Source organism: Macrobrachium rosenbergii, chromosome 9 (assembly GCF_040412425.1).
Source record: "Macrobrachium rosenbergii isolate ZJJX-2024 chromosome 9, ASM4041242v1, whole genome shotgun sequence".
In the NCBI taxonomy this organism is placed as follows: domain Eukaryota; kingdom Metazoa; phylum Arthropoda; class Malacostraca; order Decapoda; family Palaemonidae; genus Macrobrachium; species Macrobrachium rosenbergii.
Genome location: NC_089749.1, coordinates 31,264,427 through 31,283,077, shown reverse-complemented (window position 1 = coordinate 31,283,077; position 18,651 = coordinate 31,264,427). Strand labels below are relative to the sequence as shown.

At 38.8% G+C, this 18,651-nt stretch overlaps 1 protein-coding gene across 2 annotated transcripts in view; it reads right to left on the bottom strand.

Annotated features, from left to right (window-relative positions):
• The window catches only part of LOC136841672 (homeobox protein aristaless-like 4), a 188,039-nt gene that overhangs the window by 48,154 nt on the left and 121,234 nt on the right, over positions 1 to 18,651 (bottom strand). For both annotated transcript variants that reach the window (XM_067108863.1, XM_067108864.1), the window contains exon 4: positions 9,833 to 9,890. In XM_067108863.1, coding sequence (XP_066964964.1) covers positions 9,833 to 9,890 — 58 coding nt within the window. The remainder of the gene's footprint in view (positions 1 to 9,832; positions 9,891 to 18,651) is intronic.

Genomic DNA, 18,651 nt, shown 5'->3' with positions numbered 1-18,651 from the left:
GCCTTTGATGGAATCACAGCATGAGAGGGAATTACTGGCTTGTCTTGTCTTTGATGGGAATCAGAGGTACAGATAGAATACTTGCTTCGCCTTTCTGCCTTTTGATGGAACTGCTATGTGTACAGAGGCAAATTGGTCTGCTTTCTCTGTTTTTGATGGGAACGAGGTGCACAGAGGAATACTGCTTGCCTTCTGTCTTTGATATGGAATCTGAGGCAGAGAAGAAATGAATCCGGCTTCTAGTTTTCTGTCTTTGAGTGGAATCAGAGGTACAGAAGAATATTGGTTTGCCTTTGTCTTAGAGGTATGTGGGAGAATATTGGTTTTCAATGTTTTGATGACCCAGAGCTGCAAACAATACTGGTTTGCCTTCTGTCTTTGATGGAAATCAGAGGTACAGAGGAATACTGTTTGCCTTCTGTCTTTGATGGAATCACAGGTACAGAGGAATATTGGTTTTGCCTTCTGTCTTTGGAATGGAATCTTTGATGGAACAGAGGTACAGAGAATACTGGTTTGCCTTCTGTCTTTGAGTGGAATCACAGGTAGAACAATATTGGTTTGCCTTCTGTCTTTTGATGGAATCAGAGGTACAGAGGAATACTGGTTTGCCTTCTGTCTTTGATGGAATCACAGGTAGAGGAATACTGGTTTGCCTTCTGTCTTTGATGGAATCTGAGGTACAGAGGAATGCTGGTTTGCCTTCTGTCTTTGATGGAATCAGGTACAGAGGAATATTGGTTTTGCCTTCTGTCTTTGATGAATCAGAGGTGAGGAATACTGGTTTGCCTTCTGTCTTGATGGAACTGTTTTGCCTTCTGCCTTTGAGGAATACAGAGGAATACTGGTTTGCCTTCTGTCTTTGATGGAATGATGGGATGGTTTACCTTCTGTCTTTGATAGGATCTGAGCTACAGAGGAATACTGGTTTGCCTTCTGTCTTTGATGGAATCAGAGGTACAGGAGGAATACTGGTTTGCCTTCTGTCTTTGATGGAATCAGAGGTACAGAGGAATACTGGTTTGCATTCTGTTTTTGATGGAATCACAGGTACAGAGGAATATTGGTTTGCCTTCTGTCTTTTGATGGAATCAGAGGTACAGAAGGAATACTGGTTTGCCTTCTGTCTTTGATGGAATCAGAGGTGCAGAAGAATGCTGGTTTGCCTTCTGTCTTTGATGGAATCAGAGGTACAGAAGGAATACTGGTTTGCCTTCTGTCTTTGATGGAATCACAGGTACAGAGGAATACTGGTTTGCCTTCTGTCTTTGATGGAATCAGAGGTACAGAGGAATACTGGTTTTTTGCCTTCTGTCTTTGATGGAATCAGAGGTACAGAGGAATACTGGTTTGCCTTCTGTCTTTGATGGAATCTGAGGTACAGAGGAATACTGGTTTGCATTCTGTCTTTTGATGGAATCAGAGGTACAGAGGAATATTGGTTTGCCTTCTGTCTTTGATGGAATCAGAGGTACAGAGGAATACTGGTTTGCCTTCTGTTTTTGATGGAATCAGAGGTACAGAGGAATACTGTTTTGCCTTCTGTCTTTGATGGAATCTGAGGAACAGGAATACTGGTTTGCCTTCTGTCTTTGATGGAATCAGAGGTACAGAGGAAACTGCTTTGCCTTCTGTCTTTGATGGAATCAGAGGTACAAGGAATACTGGTTTGCCTTCTGTCTTTGATGGAATCACAGGTACAGAGGAATACTGGTTTTGCCTTCTGTCTTTGATGGAATCAGAGGTACAGAGGAATACTGGTTTGCCTTCTGTCTTTGATGGAATCACAGGTACAGAGGAATACTGTTTTGCCTTCTGTCTTTTGATGGAATCAGAGGTACAGAGGAATACTGTTTGCCTTCTGTCTTGATGGAATCACAGGTACAGAGAGGAATACTGGTTTGCCTTCTGTCTTTGATGGAATCAGAATACTGGTTTGCCCTTCTGTCTTTGATGGAATCAGAGGAATATTGGTTTGCCTTCTGTCTTTGATGGAATCAGAGGTACAGAGGAATACTGGTTTGCCTTCTGTCTTTGATGGAATCTGAGGTAGAGAAGAATGCTGGTTTGCCTTCTGTCTTTGATGGAATCAGAGGTACAGAAGAATACTGGTTTGCCTTCTGTCTTTGATGGAATCAGAGGTACAGAGGAATATTGGTTTGCCTTATGTCTTTGATGGAACAGGTACAGAGGAATACTGGTTTGCCTTCTGTCTTTGATGGAATCAGAGGTACAGAGGAATACTGGTTTTGCCTTCTGTCTTTGATGGAATCAGAGGTACAGAGGAATACTGGTTTGCCTTCTGTCTTTGATGGAATCAGAGGTACAGAGGAATACTGGTTTGCCTTCTGTCTTTTGATGGAATCACAGGTACAGAGGAATACTGGTTTGCCTTCTGTCTTTGATGGAATCTGAGGTACAGAGGAATACTGGTTTGCTTCTGTCTTTGATGGAATCAGAGGAATACTGGTTTGCCTCTGTTTTTGAGGAATCAGAGCCAGGAATACTGGTTTGCCTTCTGCCTTTGATGGAATCACAGGTACAGAGGAATACTGGTTTGCCTTCTGTCTTTGATGGAATCAGAGGTACAGAGGAATACTGGTTTGCCTTCTGTCTTTTGATGGAATCAGAGGTACAGAGGAATACTGGTTTTGCCTTCTGTCTTTGATGGAATCAGAGGTACAGAGGAATACTGGTTTGCCTTCTGTCTTTGATGGAATCAGATACAGGAATATTGGTTTGCCTTCTGTCTTTGATGGAATCAGAGGTACAGAGGAATACTGGTTTGCCTTCTGTCTTTGATGGAATCAGAGGTACAGAGAATACTTTGATGGAATCAGAGGTACAGAGGAATACTGGTTTGCCTTCTGTCTTTGATACAGGAATCTTTGATGGAATCAGAGGTACAGAGGAATACTGGTTTGCCTTCTGTCTTTGATGGAATCACAGGTACAGAGGAATACTGGTTTGCCTTCTGTCTTTGATGGAATCAGAGGTACAGAGGAATACTGGTTTGCCTTCTTCTTTGATGGAATGAATACTGGTTTGCCTTCTGTTTTTGAATCAGAGGTACAGAGGAATACTGGTTTGCCTTCTGTCTTTGATGGAATCAGAGGTACAGAGGAATACTGGTTTGCCTTCTGTCTTTGATGGAATCACAGGTACAGAGGAATACTGTTTTGCCTTCTGTCTTTGATGGAATCTGAGGTACAGAGGAATACTGGTTTGCTTCTTCTGTCTTTGATGGAATCACAGGTACAGAGGAATACTGGTTTGCCTTCTGTCTTTGATGGAATCAGAGTTTGTACAGAGGAATACTGGTTTGCCTTCTGTCTTTGATGGAATCAGAGGTACAGAGGAATACTGGTTTGCCTTCTGTCTTTGATGGAATCAGTACAGAGGAATACTGGTTTGCCTTCTGTCTTTGATGGAATCACAGAGGTACAGTCTTTGATGGATACTGGTTTGCCTTCTGTCTTTGATGGAATCAGAGGTACAGAGGAATACTGTTTGCCTTCTGTCTTTTGGAATCCAGGTACAGAGGAATACTGGTTTGCCTTCTGTCTTTGATGGAATCAGAGGTACAGTCAGAGGAATACTGGTTTTGCCTTCTGTCTTTGATGGAATCAGAGGTACAGAGGAATACTGGTTTGCCTTCTGTCTTTGATGGAATCAGAGGTACAGAGGAATACTGGTTTTGCCTTCTGTCTTTGATGGAAAGGTACAGAGGAATACTGGTTTGCCTTCTGTCTTTGATGGAATTGTACAGAGGAATACTGGTTTGCCTTCTGTCTTTGATGGAATCAGAGGTACAGAGGAATACTGGTTTGCCTTCTGTCTTTGATGGAATCACAGGTACAGAGGAATACTGGTTTTGCCTTCTGTCTTTGATGGAATCACAGGTACAGAGGAATACTGGTTTGCCTTCTGTCTTTGATGGAATCACAGGTACAGAGGAATACTGGTTTGCCTTCTGTCTTTGATGGAATCAGAGGTACAGAGGAATACTGGTTTGCCTTCTGTCTTTGATGGAATCAGAGGTACAGAGGAATACTGGTTTGCCTTCTGTCTTTGATGGAATCTGAGGTAGAGAAGAATGCTGGTTTGCCTTCTGTCTTTGATGGAATCAGAGGTACAGAAGAATACTGGTTTGCCTTCTGTCTTTGATGGAATCACAGGTTCAGAGGAATACTGGTTTGCCTTCTGTCTTTGATGGAATGATACAGAGGAATACTGGTTTGCCTTCTGTCTTTGATGGAATCACAGGTACAGAGGAATACTGGTTTGCCTTCTGTCTTTGATGGAATCACAGGTACAGAGGAATACTGGTTTGCCTTCTGTCTTTGATGGAATCAGAGGTACAGAGGAATACTGGTTTGCCTTCTGTCTTTGATGGAATCACAGGTACAGAGGAATACTGGTTTGCCTTCTGTCTTTGATGGAATCAGAGGTACAGAGGAATACTGGTTTGCCTTCTGTCTTTGATGGAATACAGAGGAATACTGGTTTGCCTTCTGTCTTTGATGGAATCAGAGGTACAGAGGAATACTGGTTTGCCTTCTGTCTTTGATGGAATCACAGGTCACAGAGGAATACTGGTTTGCCTTCTGTCTTTGATGGAATCACATTCTGTCTTTGGTTCAGAGGAATACTGGTTTGCCTTCTGTTTTTGATGGAATCAGAGGTTCACTGGTTTGCCTTCTGCCTTTGATGGAGGAATACTGGTTTGCCTTCTGTCTTTGATGGAATCAGAGGTACAGAGGAATACTGGTTTGCCTTCTGTCTTTGATGGAATCAGAGGTACAGAGGAATACTGGTTTGCCTTCTGTCTTTGATGGGAATACTGGTTTGCCTTCTGTCTTTGATGGAATCACAGGTACAGAGGAATACTGGTTTGCCTTCTGTCTTTGATGGAATCACAGGTACAGAGGAATACTGGTTTGCCTTCTGTCTTTGATGGAAGAATACTGGTTTGCCTTCTGTCTTTGATCACAGGTACACAGAATACTGGTTTGCCTTCTGTCTTTGATGGAATCACAGGTACAGAGGAATACTGGTTTTCTGTCTGTCTTTGATGGAATCACAGGTACAGAGGAATACTGGTTTGCCTTCTGTCTTTGATGGAATCAGAGGTACAGAGGAATACTGGTTTGCCTTCTGTCTTTGATGGAATCACAGGTACAGAGGAATACTGGTTTGCCTTCTGTCTTTGATGGAATCAGAGGTACAGAGGAATACTGGTTTGCCTTCTGTCTTTGATGGAATCACAGGTACAGAAGGAATACTGGTTTGCCTTCTGTCTTTGATGGAATCAGGTACAGAGGAATACTGGTTTGCCTTCTGTCTTTGATGGAATCACAGGTACAGAGGAATACTGGTTTGCCTTCTGTCTTTGATGGAATCACAGGTACAGAGGAATACTGGTTTGCCTTCTGTCTTTGATGGAATCAGAGGTACAGGTACAGAGGAATACTGGTTTGCCTTCTGTCTTTGATGGAATCACAGGTGAATACTGGTTTTGCCTTCTGTCTTTGATGGAATCACAGGTACAGAGGAATACTGGTTTGCCTTCTGTCTTTGATGGAATCAGAGGTACAGAGGAATACTGGTTTGCCTTCTGTCTTTGATGGAATCACAGGTACAGAGGAATACTGGTTTGCCTTCTGTCTTTGATGGCAGAGGAATACTGGTTTGCCTTCTGTCTTTGATGGAATCACAGGTACAGAGGAATACTGGTTTGCCTTCTGTCTTTGATGGAATCACAGGTACAGAGGAATACTGGTTTGCCTTCTGTCTTTGATGGAATCACAGGTACAGAGGAATACTGGTTTGCCTTCTGTCTTTGATGGAATCAGAGGAATACTGGTTTGCCTTCTGTCTTTGATGGTACAGAGGAATACTGGTTTGCCTTCTGTCTTTGATGGAATCACAGGTACAGAGGAATACTGGTTTGCCTTCTGTCTTTGATGGAATCAGAGGTACAGAGGAATACTGGTTTGCCTTCTGTCTTTGATGGAATCTGCATTCTGTCTTTGAGGTACAGAGGAATACTGGTTTGCCTTCTGTCTTTGATGGAATCACAGGTACAGAGGAATACTGGTTTGCCTTCTGTCTTTGATGGAATCACAGGTACAGAGGAATACTGGTTTGCTTCCTTCTGTCTTTGATGGAATCACAGGTACAGAGGAATACTGGTTTGCCTTCTGTCTTTGATGGAATCACAGGTACAGAGGAATACTGGTTTGCCTTCTGTCTTTGATGGAATCACAGGTTCTTTGATGGAGAGGTACAGAGGAATACTGGTTTGCCTTCTGTCTTTGATGGAATCAGAGGTACAGAGGAATACTGGTTTGCCTTCTGTCTTTGATCATGAGGTACAGAGGAATACTGGTTTGCCTTCTGTCTTTGATGGAATCACAGGTACAGAGGAATACTGGTTTGCCTTCTGTCTTTGATGGAATCTGAGGTTCAGAGGAATACTGGTTTGCCTTCTGTCTTTGATGGAATCACAGGTTCAGAGGAATACTGGTTTGCCTTCTGTCTTTTGGAATGTACAGAGGAATACTGGTTTGCCTTCTGTCTTTGATGGAATAGGTACAGAGGAATACTGGTTTGCCTTCTGTCTTTGATGGAATCAGAGGTACAGAGGAATACTGGTTTGCCTTCTGTCTTTTCACAGGTACAGAGGAATACTGGTTTGCCTTCTGTCTTTGATGGAATCACAGGTACAGAGGAATACTGGTTTGCCTTCTGTCTTTGATGGAATCAGAGGTTCAGAGGAATACTGGTTTGCCTTCTGTCTTTGATGGAATCACAGGTTCAGAGGAATACTGGTTTGCCTTCTGTCTTTGATGGAATCAGAGGTACAGAGGAATACTGGTTTGCCTTCTGTCTTTGATGGAATCAGAGGTACAGAGGAATACTGGTTTGCCTTCTGTCTTTGATGGAATCTGAGGTACAGAGGAATACTGGTTTGCCTTCTGTCTTTGAGGAACAGAGGAATACTGGTTTGCCTTCTGTCTTTGATGGAATCAGAGGTACAGAGGAATACTGGTTTGCCTTCTGTCTTTGATGGAATCACAGGTACAGAGGAATACTGGTTTGCCTTCTGTCTTTGATGGAATCACAGGTACAGAGGAATACTGGTTTGCCTTCTGTCTTTGATGGAATCAGAGGTACAGAGGAATACTGGTTTGCCTTCTGTCTTTGATGGAATTGAGGTACAGAGGATACTGGTTTGCCTTCTGTCTTTGAATCAGAGGTACAGAGGAATACTGGTTTGCCTTCTGTCTTTGATGGAATCTGAGGTACAGAGAATACAGGTTTTGCCTTCTGTCTTTGAGAGGTTCAGAGGAATACTGGTTTGCCTTCTGTCTTTGATGGAATCACAGGTACAGAGGAATACTGGTTTGCCTTCTGTCTTTGATGGAATCACAGGTACAGAGGAATACTGGTTTGCCTTCTGTCTTTGATGGAATCACAGAGTACAGAGGAATACTGGTTTGCCTTCTGTCTTTGATGGAATCACAGGTACAGAGGAATACTGGTTTGCCTTCTGTCTTTGATGGAATCAGGTTCAGAGGAATACTGGTTTGCCTTCTGTCTTTGATGGAATCACAGGTACAGAGGAATACTGGTTTGCCTTCTGTCTTTGATGGAATCACAGGTACAGAGGAATACTGGTTTGCCTTCTGTCTTTGATGGAAGGTACAGAGGAATACTGGTTTGCCTTCTGTCTTTGATGGAATCACAGGTACAGAGGAATACTGGTTTGCCTTCTGTCTTTGATGGAATCACAGGTACAGAGGAATACTGGTTTGCCTTTCTGTCTTTGATGGAATCACAGGTACAGAGGAATACTGGTTTGCCTTCTGTCTTTGATGGAATATACAGAGGAATACTGGTTTGCCTTCTGTCTTTGATGGAATCACAGGTTACAGAGGAATACTGGTTTGCCTTCTGTCTTTGATGGAATCACAGGTACAGAGGAATACTGGTTTGCCTTCTGTCTTTGATGGAATCACAGGTACAGAGGAATACTGGTTTGCCTTCTGTCTTTGATGGAGTCACAGGTACAGAGGAATACTGGTTTGCCTTCTGTCTTTGATGGAATCACAGGTACAGAGAAAATACTGGTTTGCCTTTCTGTCTTTGATGGAATCACAGGTACAGAGGAATACTGGTTTGCCTTTCTGTCTTTGATGGAATCACAGGTGAGAATACTGGTTTGCCTTCTGTCTTTGATGGAATCACAGGTTACAGAGGAATACTGGTTTGCCTTCTTGTCTTTGATGGAATCACAGGTACAGAGGAATACTGGTTTGCCTTCTGTCTTTGATGGAATCAATTTTAATTAAGAGGAATACTGGCTGTCTTTTGCCTTAATGTCTGGTTTGCCTTCTGGATGGAATCACAGGTACAGAGGAGGACTGGACCCTTCTGTCTTTGATGGAATCACAGGTACAGAGGAATACTGGTTTGCCTTCTGTCTTTGATGGAGTCACAGAGGTACAGAGGAATACTGTCTTTGATGGAATTGCAATACTGGTTTGCCTTCTGTCTTTGATGGAATCACAGGGACAGAGGGATACTGGTTTGCCTTCTGTCTTTGATGATGGAATACTGGTTTGCCAGATTAACTGGTTTGCCTTCTGTCTTTGATGGAATCAGAGGTACAGAGGAATACTGGTTTGCCTTCTGTCTTTGATGGAATCACAGGTACAGAAAAGTTTGCCTTCTGTCTTTTGATGGAATCACAGGTACAGAGGAATACTGGTTTGCCTTCTGTCTTTGATGGAATCACAGGTACAGAGGAATACTGGTTTGTTTCTGTCTTTGATGGAGTCAGGTACAGATAATAAAAGAACTCTAAAGAATAATAATGTTTGGTTCTGTCTTTTGATGGAAAAAGGGAGCGGAAAGGTTTACAAAAGGAATACAATAAAAAAAGAAAAAGAAGTTTTGACCTCAAAAAGGAAGGCGATGGAATCATTGTAGCGTCATAGGTGAACTGGTTGAAAGAAACTTCTGTCTTTGATGGAATCAAATATTTAAGAATAAGGTCTTTCAATAAGGTTCAGAGAAGGAAGATGGTTTGCCTTCTGTCTTTGATGGAATCACAGGTAAGAGGGAATAATGGTTTGCCTTCTGTCTTTGATGGAATAAGAATACTGGTTTGCATTCTGTAAAATTTTTACTCTCATGTTTGCCTTCTGTCTGATGGAGGCATGAGGGAAAGGCAAAGGCTTCTGTCGGGAGGAGATCAGGGGGGCTGATTTCATTAGGCTGAGCTTTTGATGCCAGAATCAGTAATCAGACTAATCGAATATAAGAAACTGGCGCCATAAATCTTTGATACTTCTGAGGTACAGAAAAATGGCGAATTCTGTGAAATTAGATATGAGAGAGAGAGAGAGAGAGAGAGAGAGAGAGAGAGAATAAAGAGAGAGAAGAGAGAGAGGAGAGAATTTGCCTTAAATGTTTTTTATCATTCAGAATAAAATTTAAAACCTTCTGTCTAATATTGATTATAGGTTCAGAGGAAAACTGTAACAAAAGCCTTCTAATAATTTGATGGAATCACATGACCTCAAATCAGGTCTTACAAGTCAGTGCAGCCCATTTAGGTTGTAGTATAATATTGTATTTTCAGACTTGTGGCACAGTTTATAAAGAACGCCTTTCACTTTAGTCCTTCTGTTTGCATGGAGTAAACATTTTTATATTGTTGATACTTGTTTGCCTTCTGTCTTTCAGTAAACGATCGGTAATGGAACACTGGTTAAAATTTTCTTTGATGGAATCTGAGCACAAAGCGAAAATAAACACTTACCTTTATGCATTTGACTCTCATGTTTTCGGCACTTCGCCCTCCTGTTTTGGAACCAGACCTTGCGAAGGAAAAAAGAAAAAAAAAGAGGATATAGACAGTGCGGGAATAACTTGCAAGAGTTCATCTGTCTTTTTTAAACCACAGGTATAAAAGGAACAGAATACATGCGGCATTCTAGGGTCTTTTTGGAATTCAGTGATGTACAGAGAGAGAAGAGAGGAAGAGAGAGAGATTTCTGACGGATTCTTTGATGAGAGTACACAGATGGATCTGGAAATCATTCTAACAAAATTTTTGTCTGGAACTGGTTTGTAATGCATCTTCAAATTTCTTGATTAAATTGCACTGAGGGCCAGGTTGTAACTTTAAGGCGCAGCCGTTTGAGGAATGATAAACATGCTGGCAAACCTGTCTGTCTTTGATGGAATCATTAGGTACATTTGCATGTATAAAAATAACTATTTACCAGACGCGCAGCTTCATTTTATGCACTTTTTATATTCAGAGGAAACTATTTTCTGTCTTTGACTCTAAGGTACACAAGAAATTCTGCCTTCTGAGTTTTGATGGAAAAATGAATCGCCGATAATATTTTTCAGTGAAGGAAAACTCTTTCTTCTCTCTTTGAACGTCTCTCTCTGCCTCTCTCAGCGTCAACGATCGGTAAATCTTGAATAAAATTTCTCTTTTATTTAAAAAACAGGGGGAAAAATGGAAAATGGCGAAAAAATAAAAAAGGTTAAAAAAGAGATAAAAATAAAAAAAAAATAAATAAATAAATATTTTTTATGCAAAATAAATAAAGTAAAAAAAAACAATCTATTTTCACGGATTCATGCAATTACAATTTGAATCTGAAAATCATTCTAACAAAATTTTTCAACTTTAATGCATCCACCAAATCTTTGGTACAAGAAAACAAAAACATTGATAGACATGCGCACAAACAAACACTGTTCAAAATGTATCCCAAGCATAATGCATTCTGTCTTTGGCTTCAATATATGCAACCACTGTTCCCAATGACATGCGTATAAACAGGAATCTGCCTTTTCAGGAAGTTCAATCACTAATTCAAATTCCTCTCAAAAAAAAAAAAAAAAAAAATAAAAAAAAATAAAGATAAATACAGGCATTGAGCCAAGAAAACAAAAACATTTCGTTTAAAGTCCCAGCAACCACGCTTTATCAGAAACTGGAAAAAAAATAAACACAGGCATTGAGCCATGACACACTTTCATATCAATGGGTGAACTGAGGGGAATATTGGCTGACAGATAGTGACCTGAAGCTGAAGGGGTGGAGAGAACGGTGGATAAAAAAGTAATCAGCTACTTTAACAAAATCACACTGAATTAAACGCCATGCCTACCCATATACCCATTTTTTCCGCGTAACAAACGTGAAAATGAAGAGTCATAAAATACTTGAGATATTATCATTGCTGTGCCATTGCAATATTACTTGAATGTGGCCGTTTCTTTTTCACAACTCCCAGGCCAAGGATTTTCTTCTCGTTTCTGTTTTTCCAGGTTTCTTTATCCTTTCCGTCTGTGTCGTCATTCAGGAATAAGTTAAACAGGACACTGGAATCCGTTGCAGTTGTCATTCGCTTAGAAAACAAGTATAATACTGATAATACTGAAGTATTATTTGTCAATCTGGCAAACTTCATAATTTTTTAGTAGTGAGAAGTTCTATTGGCATGGAAATTGGTTAACACTGGATAACTTATTTGTATGAGAGAGAGAGAGAGAGAGAGAGAGAGAGAGAGAGAGAGAGAGAGAGAGAGAGAGAGAGAGAGAGAAATTAAAATGAAACACAGCTCAGTTTAAAGCAACTGCGCAAGGTAAATTATGAAAGAAAAAAAAAAGATTTTCCGAATATCTCCTGTCGTTCCTAGTGAGAGAGAGAGAGAGAGAGAGAGAGAGAGAGAGAGAGAGAGAGAGAGAGAGAGAGAGAGAGAGAGAGACAGAGAGAGAGAGAGAGAGAAATTCTGAAATGAAACACAGCTCAGTTTACAGCAACTGCGCAAGGTAAATTATGAAAGACAAATTCAAAAAGATTTTCCGAATATCTCCTGCGTTCCTAGTGAGAGAGAGAGAGAGAGAGAGAGAGAGAGAGAGAGAGAGAGAGAGAGAGGGATAAAATCGCCCTGCAAAATATTTGAGCAATTCATCTCTTTCGAAGTCTCCCCCTGTCAAGAACGCCGCGTGAAAACGGAACAGTAAATTGTATTATACAATCTATAGAATTGCGGTGCTCGGATTAAACCTTCAAAAGCCCTAAGGTTAATTTCTGATACGGTCTGCTATATTTTTCTACTGACAATTTTCGCTACAGGAAATTGCTCTTTGCGTTGCATTCCCGCTCCCTTTCCGATCGCGAGAAATAACGCCATTTTCTAGACGGATTATTGCATGAATTATCTTTTATTTCTCTCTGTAAGCTAGTGAATATTTTTATCTAAAAACGCGCGCGCGCGCGCGCGCACACACACATATTATACAGATCTCATCTTAGAGTCCGCATCAAGGGCTTCAAAATGACGGCTACTGGCGTGGAGGATGGACAAAAACTATCATGTACTCTAGTTGAGGTGATCAACTTGTGCACACACAACAGGCAATAATGTGCGATGGCAACTGAGTCGACAGACAAACACATACAAACACACACGTACACATACATACATTACACACATATATACTGTGTATGTGTGTATATATATATATATATATATATATATATATATATATATATATATATATATATATATATATATATATATATATATATATATATATATATATATAACACAGTATATGTATATATATAAACACGTACAAATTCTAAGTTTGTGCTTTTTTTTATCTAGTTTTGCGATTAAACAGGTGGGTGACCCTGTTATGAGATAATATTATCGAACCTAAGTACATTAATATACTCCTTGTATGAATCTCTAAAAAAAAAGTAAAAAAAAAATACAAAAAGACGTTAAAACTAAACTAAGGAAGAAGGTAGAAAGAAAAACATTTGCCACGTAAAACCTTTCAATCCCCCAAAAATACACACACACACATATATATATATATATATATATATATATATATATATATATATATATATATATATATATATATATATATATATATATATATATATATATATATCTGATTTTTAATTGCAAAATTTGTTGATTTTTAATCAAAATTTCTTGACGCAGCCAGGAATCGTCTGCTTTGTCCGAACTGTGCAGAGGAAAAAGGCTATCGTCAATACCATCCTACGTTCGAACCAAAATGAAAAATCCTTTGAAATCATCAAGAGAAGAGAATACGGAACGGCACAGTTACATTTTCTGGGCAGATGAAGTAATGACAGTAAGTTAATGAGACAAAAACTCTCACAGAGGATTAAGTAACAACGATGGCTAATGACTTTAACACCTGATAGGCAATCACGTCTGTTCGTTTACAAGTAGAATCAGTAAACTTATTACAAGGATCTTGAACAGAAAAAATCGAGAAGTGATATGAAAATGATGAATCATTCCAAGACCAAAATTAAAACGGTGCAGTTCACAGCTATTAGTCAAGTCAATAACATGACTACCAGTGATGGACATTATCTTTGCCATGAAAAGCACCTGATGAATGGCAAGTATCTTTTTTAAAGAATCTGAAGTTTCTCCTGGCGAAACACAAACAAGGTGATCTGCAAGTAGGCTTACATTTATCGCAGACTCATTGAAAATACAGAGTTCAAGATAAATCTAAATACACAGTAATATGTTTTCCTATTAAATAAGATGATAATACTGAACTGACACTTAAAATATAGAAAAATTTCAAAATAAAATTATGGAAGACAATTTCTTGCGAATAGCACTGAAAGAAACTATTCAGAAATCGTAAATGAATAAAAGTTTCCTTTCTTTTCTGATGTCGATGCGTCACTTGACATCAGTATTTTGCAATAAAATCGTGGAGTGCTTAATTTATGATAAACAGCCACTTTTTCAAACCATTATTTTTTTTTTACGAATATAATTGCCCGCTATCGCTCGTTTTCTTTCCTAGGTAACAGTAGGAAATGAGAAATGATTAAACCTTATATCACGAGCTGATACGAAAAAACTGCGCAAATGATATTTCGAAAGTAAGGCTCGCACCTCACAACATTGGTTTCTGCAAACAGCCCCTAACCTTTGAGGAAATACAACGGAACTATGCTTTCCCTTTAATTTAAAAAAAATTTCATTATTATTATTTTATTTATGCTTTGTTTGGCAGTCATGAATATGAAGTTGCCCGTCCAATCGGTCTACAAAAAAAAAATAAAAAAAACAACATGTCTTCTCAATCATATTACGTAGGTTCTTCACAAAGCGCTCCTTTCTTCCAATAAATTACACGTTACAGTAAAAGGACTATTTAATGAACTGATCTTATAGTACAAGCTAGCCTAAAAATGAATGTAAATTTAATGTTACACTATGTCTGGCGAAACATTAGACATGTCCTTCAAATATAAACAATTTACGAGGGACGCATATAAGGAAAACATACCTAAACCATCCAATAAGATGCTGGCATGAGGGAAGTTAATTACGTTAACACATTTCACCTTTGAAAATGATCAGTTCAAACTTTCGTGTTGTATTTGATGGTGAAACTGAACTTCCTCCACCTAACAACGCTTCGTGTGTTCTCAACTGACTCAAACTTCTCTGAGCGACATCATTTAAGTCACCCTGCTAAATCGATTTCTTAATATTATATAGTTTTAATTCGTGTCATAATTTTTTTTTATTTTTTTTATTTTTCGTTTCAGTTCTAAATTAACTTCCTCGGCCTCCAGCAAGGAGCATTCCCACGAATATTCAAACAAGCAATGAGTTAACGGCAATACATGCAGCCAACATATCTGTTTGAAGTGATCTTTGGATTCATTGGAATATAATATCAACTGAAGCGATCCTTGGATTCATTGGAATATAATATCTACTGCAGTGATCTTTGGATTCAGTGCAATGTTAATATAATATTTTTCAGCGGCAGTATTCACGTATTTCTTCTTACGTGGCCATGTAGCACATGGAATGATATCTCCAACGCCTGCAGATGTTACGGCAGCAGTCCCGGGACTGGCCGACTGTACTCTCAGTTTTTGAACCTTCTCCTTTCTATTGCTTTCCTCGAGCCACGAGCTCCATCCAAGGGTCACAAGCAACTCAGTGTCCTCATTCATTTTACTCTCTGACCTTCGGCATCACATGGGCCTTTGCATGCCCACGTCACCGACCTCCACGTAGCGGTAGCTGAGTTACGCCGGAGCTGGTATTTGCTGAAAACGGTTATGAATACGGCCACACGGACACTTCAAATAATATTAGAACACGATTAGTCGTAAACAAAAGGATACCAAACTGCATATAGGAATACTGCTCAATATTCAAGAAGTCATTTCTTGGGAAGGAGATTGTCTCAGGGTTTTTGCTAATATTATTCAGCTCTTTCAGCCTCTTTAAAAAATATTATCAAATGTTGTTTAAGGATGACCATTCAATATTTTAACAGAACACTTCTCAATCCTCTCCAGGACATATATATATATATATATATATATATATATATATATATATATATATATATATATACATATATATTTAAGAGGACTGAGGACTGTTCTGTGTATATATATATATATATATATATATATATATATATATATATATATATATATATATATATATATATATATATATATATATATATATATATATATATATAAAAGCGAATCCCACAGGAAAATGACAAGCAGAAGTTCAGTACCAAGCGCTTTCACGTTTATTAACGCATCATCGGGGCACGAATGAGACAGATATAAAGAAGGTTACAAAGTAAACAAAAAGAACAAGAATACCAGATGGTCAGTTGTCAAAGGGTAATAAACAGAAAGATAATCCAGGATAATCCGGGATCGAGCTGTCACAAACTAAACCCAAGACCAAACAACAAGAAATACTAAAGTCTAGGCTTACAAAATCCAAAAACATGTACAGTATAACCTTGAATACCAGATGGTTAATTGCTAGGGGGTAAAAAACAAAAGGTTAATCCACGGCAAATCCGGGATCACGCGGTCACAAACTAATCCAAATATATACTTAACCATAAGGCAAACGGAATCTTATCCATTCACATTGCAGAAACATGGATAAAAATTAATATTAATTCTGCATATATTTATCAACAACTTTTTTAATTATGAAGGCATCAAGTTTAAACAAACCACGACTTAAATTTAGAACACTCATTATTTGACTTAATAAAACAAGATTCGATGATATTCCTTTTAACCGTGTGAAAGCGCTTGGTACTGAACTTTGCATGTCATTTTCTGTGGGATTCGCTTATACACTGAAGTTACAGTGCATCTACAGTGATTTTTATAAATATATATATATATATATATATATATATATATATATATATATATATATATATATATATATATATATATATATATATATATATACACATGCACAGAACACTCCTCAGTCCTCTTAAGGATGTGTGTGTGTATATATATATATATATATATATATATATATATATATATATATATATATATATATATATATATATATATATATATATATATATATATATATATATATAAATCAATCTCTTTACGAAGCTGAATCCTAGCTCCCAAAACGGTTTTATTAATTTTTTTAATGAACACCAATGTAGTCAATATAAAGCCATAGGAAAAAACACCATAAGAAATGTGGAAGAATATCAACATCAACATTTGAGGATTTTACTGTTTCTTTCTGCCTCGGGTTCCGAGACAGCACTGATGTTTCAACGTCAGCAATGCAGCCATTTTTCGGGAATTTACAAGTTGTAACAAGTAAAAATTGCGCTGAAGTTTCTTCGGCACAATCGAGTTTTCTGTACAGCATATAATGCTGTATGAAACTCTTAGCCACGGCCCATGAAACTTGCAGCCACGGCCCGGTGGTGGTCTGTGTTGTTGGCACCTATAACGGTGCCAGACGCATGATCATAAAAACAACTTAGGCTAGAGGGCTGCAATTTGGTATGTTTGATGATTGGAGGGTGGATGATCAACGTACCGAATTGCAGCCCTCTAGCCTCAGCAGTTTTTAAGGTCTGTGGGCGGACAGAAAAAGTGAGGACGGACAGGAAACTGAAAACCGACTGGAAATTTTTTAGGGAGGAAACGCTGGCATGAACCTCTAACAAAATGCTGGAAAACTTGTTGTTATTAAAATATCAGATGAGATTCAAATCACAATTTGTTTGCTTTTCCATTTTCTGTACACATTCGAAGGCTAAAATTTGCATTAATATAATCGCCCATAACAAGAGAGGAACAGAATTTAAAATATAAAACTGCCGGGTATAATCAAGGAAAAAATCTGGAAAAAACGCAAAAGGTATATAGACAAGATATCAATGAGTAGATTTTCCTAATCTTTTCCAACAGCGAGAGAGAGAGAGAGAGAGAGAGAGAGAGAGAGAGAGAGAGAGAGAGAGAGAGAGAGAGAGAGAGAGAGCAGCTTTGGGGATGAAATTCAAGATCGATTATCGTTTTCACAACCCGGGTTGAACGGAAGACAGTGTGCAGAGGAAAGACCGAACAAACAAATGAAAAAAAAAAAAAAAAAAAAGGAAAGATAAACACTAAAAAACAAAAGCTAAAAAATTTCATTTGAGCGCTTAATGCGACGACTACCGTTTTCATTCATAAGATTTGAAGTCAGAAACTTCATATGAAGCAAATTATCTGAATGGACTCCTGACCCCTTTGAAAGGCTTTAAGGCTGAATATATGATTGCAAAAAACTGTTAAAAACTGCGGTAAAACTATCAACTTACTGACTTACTATTATGACTGAAAGCGTCAGGAAAGGTATATAACAGTAATAGTATTTAACAATGAGTGAAATGATGACAGTAACAAAACATAAACAACTTACATCAAACAGTTTTATAGTAAGTGAATGACAACACTGTTATAATTATCAAGGGACGGTCATAAACTTTGCAACTAATCAATTATCTTGGAGCTTCTGTCTCTCTGAGAAAACGCTGAAATGCTTAATTTGGAACGACAGAGAAACTGCCGTCTAAACTGGATAAAATGACAGACGGCGTTGAAGGGTCATCGAGGGGGGCTATGTCATGTCGCCGGACCTCCAGATGGAAATATATTTCTTGGTCAATTTATGACGAAGAAAAGCTCAACTGGAACCACAGACCTGACGAGAATATATAATACGCGACTGCGATTCATGGCGACGCTGCTCAATTAATGGCGGATATCATCTGACGGGTGCGTATTCTTTCTAAGTTTTGGATCTGTCTGCCTTTCCATTAAAAATATACGAGGCCACTGAATAAATCCAAGGGAACCAAAAATGGAGGAATGATGAAAGCAACAACAACAAAGACAAGATTTAGCGTAAAAAGTCCCAAACCAAAGAATCGTGATCGCCCGAAGTTGAAAGAGAAAGCGCCTTGTAAACACCCCTGTAAGGCCGAACTCCAACTTGGAGTGGACGACGCGAACACAAGCCGCTTGTCACAGGAGCCCATAAGCCGTCCCTTCAATCGCTAATAAATGAAAAATCCAAAAAGCATCGAGCCTTGGAAATTGGATGAAAAATGTAGGCTCCAAATGAGACCCCGTCTCCTCCACGACATAAAAAGAAAGACGTATGCCTTGACCTGGCGGGGTTGGTCGGTGCCGTCATGGCGGGTCACAATATATCCTTCTTG